Source organism: Triplophysa dalaica, chromosome 19 (assembly GCF_015846415.1).
Source record: "Triplophysa dalaica isolate WHDGS20190420 chromosome 19, ASM1584641v1, whole genome shotgun sequence".
Taxonomy (NCBI): domain Eukaryota; kingdom Metazoa; phylum Chordata; class Actinopteri; order Cypriniformes; family Nemacheilidae; genus Triplophysa; species Triplophysa dalaica.
Genome location: NC_079560.1, coordinates 18,670,497 through 18,683,001, shown reverse-complemented (window position 1 = coordinate 18,683,001; position 12,505 = coordinate 18,670,497). Strand labels below are relative to the sequence as shown.

Here is a 12,505-nt window from a genome sequence, read left to right as displayed (position 1 = left end):
TTTGGCTGCATACAAAAAAAAGAAACCATTGCAAAAGTATTTTTTCTGATAAGATAAGAATGTGCTTTGGTAAAATGATCGTTGTGTTCATTTCTGTGAACTTCTGACAACATTTCTCTTAAATTTCATATACAATTTTAGTTTTATTTGCATTTATTTGCCGAAAAAGAACTGGAGATAACGGGTAAAAACAACATAAAAAACTGAAACAATAGAGAAATGGCCAGAGCCGAGGGGCCACCAACGGGGTGCAACGCTATTGTAAATCTATACTTTACTGGAGTAATTATTTTTCAGCCGACTTTTTACTTCTAGGCCTGATCCTTACATTTTCTCGCACTTATCGTTAAAAATACTTGCGCCATCCGGATAGAATGAATTTGATTATGGTTGGATGAGAAGTATAAACATACCATTCCGACATCCTGTGGGTTTGTTTTTGTACGCAATAAAAAAAATAAAACTCGACTTGTAGCGCTGCAAGCCTTGCGCACCCATGTACTACTAGCTAATGGTTTTCAAAAACTCGCCCATCTAATTTGAAAAAGTATATTGAGGTAAACTGAAATTTTGTTATTATCAGTCGATTACTTCTCCGAGCTATCTTTATGTATCCAGAGAGTCCGTGAATAATCAATGCCAAATACAGCTGTTTTGGTACTCAAAATAGTGCGTGGTGTCATTTATAATTAAGTGGGGAACTGAACAGGGTTTTGTAACGTATACATAAAATCCAGAGTCAAGAAGTTGAGACGTCTATGTGACATGCTTAATATAATCTATATACAGAGACTAAAATACGCCATTCTTCGATTTAATGGCTTAAAACTATACAAATGCCCGATTTAGTCACTGTTTAATATAAACGCGCCAAAGTCTCTACTGGATGCATACATGTAAATGTATAAATACCGCAATATGAAGCATTTGCAAATACCTTTTATTACATGCAGATTAATGCGGACAAACGCTGTACGAATGGTGTAATGCGCCATCTATTGGCTGTTTATGGTAGTCTCTTGAGTGCACTATATTCTTTACATTTTGTGTTCAATTGTTTAATGACTTATTTCTGATTACAATAAAATTTAAAGTATGTCTAATATAAACTATTCAAGGGGTGCCACTTGTTAAGGCAATCTTATTTGACATTAGCATAAGATATTTGCACAAAGCATCAACCTATTTTATTCAATATTGTTTAGGTGACTGTTAAACTAATATACGTTTGAACTGATATTTACAAAATTGCCAGTCAGAATTTATTTATTATAATAGTTTGGTTTTGTGTTGCTTAGTGAAAAAGATCTATTTTTGGCAAACAGTTGCCTGTTTTTAATCATGTAACATTTAATTAGTAACAGGTTTAAGACTATATTGGGGGGGTTGGGGTTAGGCGAGGGGCCATGCAGTCTTCCTTCTTTTTTGTCCTGGGCTGATCACATGCCTAATGAAACACATGTTAATGCTCAGTAGTACACACATACGGTTCTTTAATGTAATTGCATTGTACTAAAATGCGTTCATGTCATGGCAGGTGACTCAGGTCTTGACAGATGACATGAAAATGATATAATAGTGCGGTCTGGAATCATTAAGTGGAAGTGGAATTGAAATTGTAATTTTATTAAAATAATTTTGATTCCCAACCTTATTAGTGCCTCACCAGACATTTTGACAAACATGCTTTATAAAAAAAAACATTACTTGTGCGCATTTAGAGACAAAAACAAAATGTATATCTTAAAATACACTGATGTATTTTAAGATATGTCAGTGCAAGTTGTTTTCAGTTTGGACGGGTCTAACATTTATTTTAATTTAGGTCTAGTCATAATCCTTGTCCGTGAAACTTATATATGCTTATATTGCATATATTGTATGCATGAGAGGAAAGAGTCAAATTATGCTGTCAATGTTCTGAATAAATCCAACACTCTTCATAATCTTCGGAAAAACAGATCAAACTACAAAGACATAATGCTATTTGTTTATATTGCATACTGTATGTGTGAGGGAAAACACATTACGCAGTCAATCACTCTCTCCTAGAGTGAGTGAACCCTCTATCGTCTAGTATTATATACTTCAAAGCATGCAACATCATGTTACATGCTTATATTGTATATTTGTGTCAGAAAAGCAATCGCATCATGCTGTCAGTCACTCTCTCTCCTATGTTTTTTTTAATTATTATGTATGTGTTATTACATACCTCCTGTAATTTTAAATCAATCAGACCATTACACACTGAGATATGAGTGTTCATGTGTTCACCAGGTGCCGTTGGCATGGGGGACACCGGGTTTATGACCCCGCAGTTTTGAAAAGACAGCAGTCAACACTGAAAAGACAGCAGTCAACCCCCTCACCAAAGAGAAAAAGATACCAAGTGGCGAAACTTTTTGGGTAACGGCCACTAGGTGCTGACATGGCCACCATTTTGGGGTGAAAATATTTATGTCCTATATGTAATATTAATTTTAAGTTAGAATCAACTTATTAAATTAAATTGCTTTTTTATGTTATCAGTTGTGGAACTACACAAGGACTGCGAAATATATGTTTAATCCCCTGGGACACACTACAAACATTAAAATGATTATGATTTTAGAACATGATATTGCTGTCTTTCATAATTGAACAATTAAACAATTTTATTTAGAGTTGTTTTAAGAGACATTAATATGTCCCAGCTTACCTGTAGCTCAGTGGTAAGAGCATTGTGTTCACAGTGCAAGGTCATGGGTTCGATCCCAGGGGATGTATATGATAATGCAATGTAAGTCGCTTTTGATAAAAGCGTATGCCAAATGCATAAATGAAAATGTAATACAATACAGCAAAAACAGTTTACTGTCAAGCTGTCATGTTCCTGTTATATAATACATTATTCAATTCAAGTTTATTTATATAGCGCTTTTCACAATGTGCATTGTTCCAAAGCAGCTTTACAGGAGCAAATAAGAAAATCACAGAAAGGTAAAACACAGCACAGTGCATGGTGTTTATAGAACAAGCAAGATCATTCTAATAAATCATATCTAATAAATAAATAATTAAACTGAAGCTATTACTTCAAACTGCTGTCATGTGATGTATATTTAGCCTACAAAACCAAGTATTGTTAATTTAGCATTAATGTGACAAGTAGTCCGTCTTTGCTCTTTTTGGGAATGGAATTCCTGAGCTGGGATGGTCAGATGGTCGCCTTTCTCTTGGGTGGTGTAGGAATTGCCTGAGATGGAACTGGGATGGCACGGGATTTTCAGCTTTAGCTTGCGTAATATCTAGTTGGGGATGGGCGTATGAAGTTCATCTGGACCTGGCGGAAACGCTTTCTACCTCGTGATGGGTATCCCGAGGCGGATGCAGAAAGTGAATAATTAGCGTAGATGCTGTTTATAAACTATGCATTAGTGAAAGCTTGGCTGAAATGATATGTCTTTAATCTAGACTTAGATTGGGAGAGTGGCTAATCCAGAGTTTAGGTGCTATGTATGAGAGATTTCTACCCCTTTGGATGATTTAGTTTTTCTAGGTGTTATCAAAAGTCCTGAGTTTTGAGATCTTAGAGAGCGTGATGGGTTGTAATGTGATAGAAGCTCTGTTAAGTAGGTAGGTGCTAAACCGTTTAAGGCTTAAAGAGTAAGTAGCATTAGATCATGAAAATTACATTTCATTCAGTGTGTTATGTTGCCGTGTTTGAATGTAAGCTGTCTGCCAAATTGTAAACCCGAAGGTGAATAAATAACAAAGTTATTGGCTTGTAAAAAAGGGAGTCAACTCTGAATCACGCAAATGAGACGTGAACTAGTACCGCCTCGTATCTACTTCACTAGACATAGTCCCCGCCTACGTTTTGCTGGGACTGCAATGAAAACTTCACTCTCCTCCCTCAAAACCTTGTTGCTCGTTTGTGATGCGTGTGCCGTCTAAAACCTGTGTTCTATGTGTGAAACTAAGTGCATCTAATTTAAACTACCAAAGGAAGAACTTCTGAGGAAACAATGGTTACAATTCATATTCAAATGGCACCAAAGGAGTATAAGCCCAGGGTTTTACTGTGCATGCGTCATTTCACCGAAGATTGCTTAAATAATCTTGGCACCTTCACTGCAGGATATATTAAAAGACTATCCTTGAAAGAGGGGTATATACCAACCTTATTTGGACCTGTTAGCTCCACCGAATCACAACCTGTCACTGTAACTATTCACTATTGTGTGAACTTCAAGAAATATTTGTGTTCCTTATGTCTGTGTAGCATTTAATGCTAACGTTGACATGTTCAGTTATTTCTGGGGTATGACGGTTTGTTTATCTAGCTATGAACTTGGCTAGTTTACGTTTTCAATCTATTATCGGCTATCTATTATCTACTATCGTCTTTGGATGTTTCTTCGTCTAGACTAGATCTATACACTGTATATAATATATAACCTGTAAACTATAATCCAGCAATGATGGTAGGAGTTCCATTTGCGACACATGATGAACACTGTAACAAGTTCAAGGAATGGGAATGAGGCGATCACTCACCGGCGAAGGTTCAACAACTTTTATTAAAAAATAAACACACCACAAAAAAAGTAAAATGCCGGTAGCTCCCGCACAGTCGACTGCCAGCCACACAAACATAATTAACCATACCACTCCGGTCGCTCGTCCTTTTATGCTTCTGATCGCCTCCAAAGAGACGCGATATCCATGCAACACAGCTGACACTCATTATCATCACTCATGTCATTCCCTCAGGGCTCTCGTCCCACCTTGCTCCTTACAAACGCGTTTGACCAATTGCAGCAGACTACACCATCTGACCAATCACATGACACTAGGCTAGTGGATAGGAGGGAATTAGACAGATGAATCGAGAACGAATCATTTGAGTGTCTGTCAAGAAGTAAGGTAAGAATAATTACCTATTATTATGACATAAAAGTGTTTTTACACCTTATATGTACATAAACTTGTTGTTCGACACTACATAAACCTTACAAATCATATGCTATTTACTCTTTAATAAGTAATTAAAAGAACTTTAAACCCAATACGATATCTAAGCGATGATAAAACTGGGATTATGTGGTCGTATTTTCTTGACCTGGTTAGAACTCTGGCAGCTGCGTTCTGAACTAACTGTAGTTTGTTTATTGATGATAAAGGACAACCACTAAGAAGAGCATTACAGTAGTCAAGTCTTGAGGTCACAAATGCATGAAGAAGCTTTTCTGTGTCAACAACACATAAATTATTTCGCAATTTGGCAACATTTCTAAGGTGGAAGAAGGCTGTTTTTGTGATATTGGAGATTTGATTTTTAAATGACAGGTTGCTGTCAAATATAATGCCTAGGTCTTTAACTGTATTTGTAGGAGTAACAGTGCAGCCTTCAATTTAAAGGTGATAATCTTAGACATTCTGTTTACGTGTTTTTGGTGCGATAAGTAATATTTCTGTTTTGTAATAATTTAAAAGAAGGAAATTAGAAGTCATCCTATGTTCAATGGTCTCTGCCAATTTGGATAGCTGGAAGGAATCATCTGGTCTTGATGAGATGTATAGCGGAGTATCATCTGCAAAACAGTGGAAGCTAATTCCATGTTTTTCTAATAATGTTGCCAAGGAGCATGTTTATGGAGAAAAGCAAGGTTCCTAAAACCGATCCCTGAGGTAATCCATAATTTACTTGGTTAGATTTGATTATTTCCCATTTAAATGGACATATTGCTATCTGTCTGATCTGAACCATTGTAGTGCCTGTCCCTGAATACCAGTACAATTGTGTAAATGATCTAAAAGTATTTTATGGTCAAAGGTATCAAACGCAGCACTAAAAGTGCAGGACTAGAAGTGAGATGTTACCTTTATAAGATGCTATAAGAGATTGTTTGTAATTTTAACGAGCGCATTTTCAGTGCTATGATACGGTCTAAAGCCAGACTGAAATTTTTCGTGGATGTCATTATTTTGTAGGAAACAGCACAACTGAGTGGACACTACTTTTTCTAGTATTTTAGAAAAGTACGGGAGATTTGAAATCAGTATATAAATTCATAAATTGATGATGTTATAAATGGGCTCAATTGCAATAGGTAGTAACTCTTTTAATAATTTAGTTGAAATGGGATCTCTTAAGCATGTTGTAGGTTTGGATTTTTCAATAAGTTTAATTAAATCTTCGTTTGTTTGTTAGTTAAGCAATTGTACTAAATAAAAACCGTGGATTGTTTTTGTTCCTATGAGAGTACGAAGGTGCTCGGCTTTCGCTGCTTTTAGTTCCTTTTTATAACAGTTTGCACTCTCTTTCTATGCAATTTCAAAGACCTCTAATTGGGTTTGTTTCCATTTGCGCTCCATTTTATGCGTTTCTCTTTTTAGGGTGCGAGTTGTGCTATTGTACCATGGTGCTATGATTTTCTTATTAATCTTTTTTAACTTCACCGCTTCTCATGTATTAGAGAAAATAGTGCCCATGTTTCTGGTCACCTCATTGAGTGATTTTGTATTTATTGGTAAGGTTATTAGAGGAGTCAGATCTGGCAAGTTCTTTACGAAACTATCTTTAGTAGTTGAGGTGATTGTTCTACCCTGTGGAGTTATACGACTGATTTTTGCAGTGCGCAGTGTACATGTTACAAGATGGTGATCAGTGACATCGTCTCTTTCAGGTATAATATTGATATTGTAATTAAAGTAATTAATTAATTATTAATTATTAATTATTCGCCATTGACGAATAACTCGTCAATGGCGGTGAAAGAGTTAAAACCAGCTAAGTAATATGTTGCGTATTATAATATATTAAAATTGTGAAGCTATTTGCGGATGTTTAATTAAACATACTTTCCAGCATGGATGCACGAATGGCACCTTGGGGAAAGGAAATTCTTGAACAGAATGGCTTCCACAATGATCTAGACATTTTGGACTGTAGGTCCGCGAAAAATGGAAGGCCCCAATTTAATTATATATTGACAACTTCCTGCTTCTCAGCTCAGATCAATGCTTAATTTCACCACTGCTCAAGTCACAACATCCAATAGCTTCTCATAACCAGGAGAAACAGGTGTTGAATCATCCTGCATTAATGCTTTGAACTGCAATGCCTAAGCACTGGGCTCCGTCTTTGAGCGGGAGAAGCTAAAGAGTGGGCTCCCAATCCCTACCAATGGATCTAGTAGGGAGAGTTTAGAAAAGCCATGAACCATGAAGAATTATAAGGAAGGGAAGCCTGGCCATCTTCATTAAAAAAAATAGGCGAAGGGGTTCTGAAAGGACAGGGATAAACACTTTCAAAACCCCCTACCACTGACAAAACAAAAAATATTAAACGCGCCAAACAGAATTAGATGAGTTTTAAACGTTCTTCAAACCCAGCAATGCAGAGGAGTTTCCCATATTGCTGTCATACAACACAGAGTTGAATTCCCTTGTACCATATTTAAAAATAAATCCAACATAAGATTATGAGCAAATAAAGGCTGCTGATAAAGCTGGACATTTATTTTACTGTTGATGATCTTACATTCCATCAGTTAGGATGATACAAATCTAAAGCATTTTATTGCAGGATAAATGGATGGGCTGACACTTATAATTTCTTTCTTATGAATGAATAATTTGTGACCTCTATGAGTTATGTGATCCTAATATTCAAGTATCGTATAACAATAAATCTGATTGTGACATTTACAGGAGTCATCTGAAAGTACCAACACCACAATTGAGGATGAGGACACTAGAGGTGAGGGTTCCTTTTAATCATCCTTCTCTCCTGCCCCTCTCTCCCTCCCTCCCTCCAGTATTGTACAGTTTTATGGACAGGTGTATCTGGGCTACTTTACCTTTGGCTACGGTTAGGGTTTCCACATGGAAAATTAGAGGAAGCATAAAATGTACTGGAAAATCTTTTTCTTCTCCTGGATTTTTTTTAAATTTTTTTGAGAATTGTACTGTTTGTTCTTCAATAACCAAAGCAATTGCCGTTAACAGAACTTTGACATGTAAGAAATGTGTAAAAACATCGGTAGTAAAGGTGACACCGGAAACGGAGTTACTTGAATTAATGGCGGGTTCAATATCTTTCTTGATCAAAACTCAAAAAAGTACAATCCCAGGAAACACAGTACGTTCTGACGACGTCGCCAGTTCATCTTCATTTGGTCACTGAGACAATACTTTGTGACTACGTTCTGAGGACGTCTTGGAAATATTCCATATCTTATCATTTTACTAATGTTCCAGAAACTTCAAAGCCACTTCCTCAAATAACATTGTGAATTAATCCCAAGGAGAACGTTGTAGCAACATGGTGTACTGGATTTCAAATAACTTGGACACTGGTCATTAGATTAATTAATTTGGTAAATTCTATTTATTGTGTTATTATATAGTAAATGTATGATCTGAATAAAATCTGTTATAGTGTCAAGACGAATGCTGTTAATATAATTTTTTTACTTTATACGTTACTTAGGTGCGAGTAAACACATGTTTTAATGATTTTAGATTGATTTGGCACGTTAAAATCAACGGACTCTGATGCTCAGGGTCCTCTCGAAACAGAGAAGAATTTAAGTTGTTAAACACTGAAAATATTATCTAGATTATTATCCTGATCCACTCTGTGAAAGTGCTCATTTCGCCTACAAACACTCCTCACCAGAAACAATGTTGCACAGTCGCAATTTGAATTTTAATCTTTTGCTTATAGTCAATATGTTTCACGTACAGCTGCTTTGTAACAATGAAAATTAGAATTGGATAAAGTTGGATTGAATTGAGTATTTTATGGTTGTATTGTCAGTCACAGCATGTTGTAGAAAACCCCTTTGTGTCCTAACTCAAACAAAGCAAATATAACATTATAAGTATTCATTTTAGAAGTTAAAAGTCTTGTTTCTTATTAATGAATTGGCAGCAGATATCACACAGGATGAAATGTTATTTTATAAAAAGTAAACGAGTAAGCATAATAAATGCAATTGAAAACATAATGCCATTGATATGACAAATAAATACAATATAATAAAATGTTAACTACACGATTACGATAGTCTGTAAAATTGTTAATATGTAAATAATTTGACGTTTTATGTGTCATCAATAGGTCAGTATTGTATGTTTTGATGCTGTAAATTTGTCAGTAAAATTAAAAGTGTCAAGGCTTTACCTGTACATCAGTATCATGCATTATAAGTGTTTAAACAAATAACCAATACATATTGCTGGACAACCTTTAAAAAACATTTTGGAGTGGAGACAAAGTTTGGATATTTACCTTCCTGCAAGTTGGTAACTATTGACATACTAGATTCCATTGTACAATTTTTTTTTAAACTGCATTGAACTGCAGCGGGATCCAATGTCAGTACAATTCATTACAATTTTAATAGTTCTTATAAACTTTAAACCTTTTTTCTGCTTTTCAGTAAGGAAACAAGAAATCATCAAAGTAACTGAGCAGCTTATTGAAGCCATCAGCAACGGAGATTTTGAGAATTACACGTGAGTTCAAAAGCACATTTTCTATATTCAAAATAGAATGTGTTTGTATTATTACAATGTATTTTATTCAACATCACATTATTCCCTTTATAAACTTAACTAAGAGAACAGATAAAAAGGAGACTCTTTTTTGACGAAGTTAAACTGTTCTTAATTTGAAAAACAACAGGCAGTTAAGCCTTATATGTGTTTGTGCATCAAGTTTTGTGTTTCATTCATCTATAAGAAGGCATAGCAAATTGTGATTTTTGTGTGCAGGAAGATGTGCGATCCTAGTGTAACAGCGTTTGAACCTGAGGCCCTGGGAAATCTGGTGGAGGGTTTGGATTTCCATCGCTTCTACTTTGAAAACTGTAAGAAACATTTTTATGAACAAAACTAGACAAATGTAATAAAATAGAAGACATTAAACAAGAGAGAATAAATAATGTATTCATTAATTTCAGGCAGAGGAAAAAACAAAAAGAAAAATTCTCAATAACTTTTTCGGAATGCTATCCATTGTTATTCAAATGTATTCATATTTAATTTCAGTTTGGTTCATCTTTATTAATTTTCCAAGGGCAATTGTAAACGTGAAGATCCGAACATACAACAACTCCCATACAAAACAATAACAACACATAAAACCACTATACAACTGAGGGAATAAATAAATGTCTAGACCAATTAGTTTTACTAACAGACATTCTAAAACAAGTAGCTACCAAAGGGGAGGTGAAATTTATTGTAGATACATTTGACAGTATACTCCCAACACCTGTCTTTTATTTATGTGTGGGCCATACTGATTCTTTCCAATTATTTTACTTTTCTCAGTTAAATTCCTCTAAGAGTGTTCTTGTTTTACAAATTAATGGCATTGAACCAGCACAACAATGAAAAAGATCAAAGTGACCTAATAAAGATAGATTTACCTTACAAATAAGCTATTTGCTGTATCAGATTGTACCTGATTTCAACGCTGGGGTAAATACACAAAGCAAAGCCATAGGTAAACATTTCCAGCTCAATCAAAACATGTTTAGTGGTTTAAAAAATATAATTTTACAAGATTTGCACTTAGGGGTGTGCGATATGACAATATTTGATCGCGAACGATTAAAATGACTGCACAATCCACTTTTTCGGGAAAATCGTTCAATCGTCCCATATTATGAGGGGCCGTTTAGGCCATAATTATTGAAATGACTCTTACAAACCCTAGTGAAATAAAAACATCGATCGAATTTAGTGAAATTCTTCACACGTATTACTGAAATACCTCTTACAAACACTAGTGAAATAAAAACATCGATTGAACTTAGTGAAATTCAGTCACACGTATTACTGAAATACCTCTTACAAACACTAGTGAAATAAAAACATCGATCAAACTTAGTGAAATTCATTCACACGTATTACTGAAATACCTCTTACAAACACTAGTGAAAACATACATACGTATTACTGTAATCTTTTACAAACACTAGTGAAATGTATGTATATGCATGCTAAAAAGCCTCTTATAAACAATGGTGCACTAATGAGGCAACATATTTCAGGTGTAGTTGATGAAAGATTTCAGTGTAGATGATGAAAGATTTCAGTGTAGTTGATGAAAGATTTCAGTGTAGTTGATGAAAGATTTCAGTGTAGTTGATGAGAGCATATTTCACTGGAAAAGGCAAGTGTTTGCGTTATTTTCATTCACGAGTAACAATGAAGATGATATTACAGCTTTTCTAAGAAGTGCACTTCAGTGTTTAGAGGACATACAAACAGCGAATGGTGGTACGAATATGTTAAGCCTTCACAGAGAGCAAGAGGACCACACGAGAACCTTGCATTCATTGTTGCAAGCTGTAAGAGCTGTGGATGAGGAGAACCCTTGTTTACTAGAACTGCAGTCCTTACATAGATGTATGGTTTCAATAGAGCAAAGCTATAGATCGATGCGAAGACCTGAAGAGGGCTTATTAGTTCCTCCAACAACTCCAACCAACTTGCCAGGAAGACCTCGTTTTGACATTTCACATGCACAGATCTCATACTGCCTTGGCTTAGGTATGAACTGGCAGCGAACTGCAAGCTGCTTGGGCATTAGCCGCCGCACACTTTATAGACACAGACAACGTCTCGGAGTGCAGCCAGTGACATTTACCACAATGTCGAATCTTGCTCTAAACAGAGCTGTAAGAACAATTTTGGAACGCACCCCTAATGCAGGTGAAAGATATGTCCATGGAAGCCTCAGAGCACGTAATATTCGTGTTCAACGTTGGCGCGTCAGACAGAGCCTTCATGAAGTCAATCCCATAGGACGAGCATTTAGATGGCGCCACGCAATTCGACGAAGGGTTTACAATGTTCAAGCTCCAAATCAATTATGGTATGGTTTCGTTTACTCATATAATTATACTGAAAAATCGCACATTGCATAACTTGTTTTTTTGTAAGTCAGACATTAAGTATTAACCAAGACATGTTAGCAAAATGCGGTGGCTTGTTTAAATACAAGTTTGAATCCAGTTACTTTATTCTTCATGCTCTGCATAGCCCATACAATAAAGATCCCGGGACACCGTCGTAACTCTACAAGAATTAAGCATGGTTTTACTACAAATAAAACGAACAAAAAGTGGTAACCAAATATTATTAAGGTTTTTTACAGTAAGTTTTACCGTGGTATACAATTAATGTATTTAATAATTCATGTAATTGTAATGTTATTACTCTAGACAAAACATGGTTGGTTGTTAAATTGTATTATGTAACGTACTAGCTGTTTAAATTCATTATGTACATCAAAAACGAATCAGACAAATTCTATTACCAATTAAAGGCGCTGTTGTATTTATATTTTATGCACCTGAGGGGTGATCAGCGCCCTTGAACTATCACCACTATGTAAAGTATGAAGAACTTTAAGTGTTACAGTAAATTTTAAGCTATCTGGGTTTTAACTTGTTGCAAGAAATTATTAATAATTTTGCACATTTGGGTGATTTGG

General features: G+C 35.4%; 1 protein-coding gene across 4 annotated transcripts in view; it reads left to right on the top strand.

Annotated features, from left to right (window-relative positions):
- Positions 1–12,505, top strand: part of camk2a (calcium/calmodulin-dependent protein kinase II alpha) — a 257,071-nt gene that overhangs the window by 120,589 nt on the left and 123,977 nt on the right. For all 4 annotated transcript variants that reach the window (XM_056730301.1, XM_056730300.1, XM_056730299.1 and 1 more), the window contains exons 14-16: positions 7,702–7,750; positions 9,438–9,513; positions 9,772–9,866. In XM_056730301.1, coding sequence (XP_056586279.1) covers positions 7,702–7,750; positions 9,438–9,513; positions 9,772–9,866 — 220 coding nt within the window. The remainder of the gene's footprint in view (positions 1–7,701; positions 7,751–9,437; positions 9,514–9,771; positions 9,867–12,505) is intronic.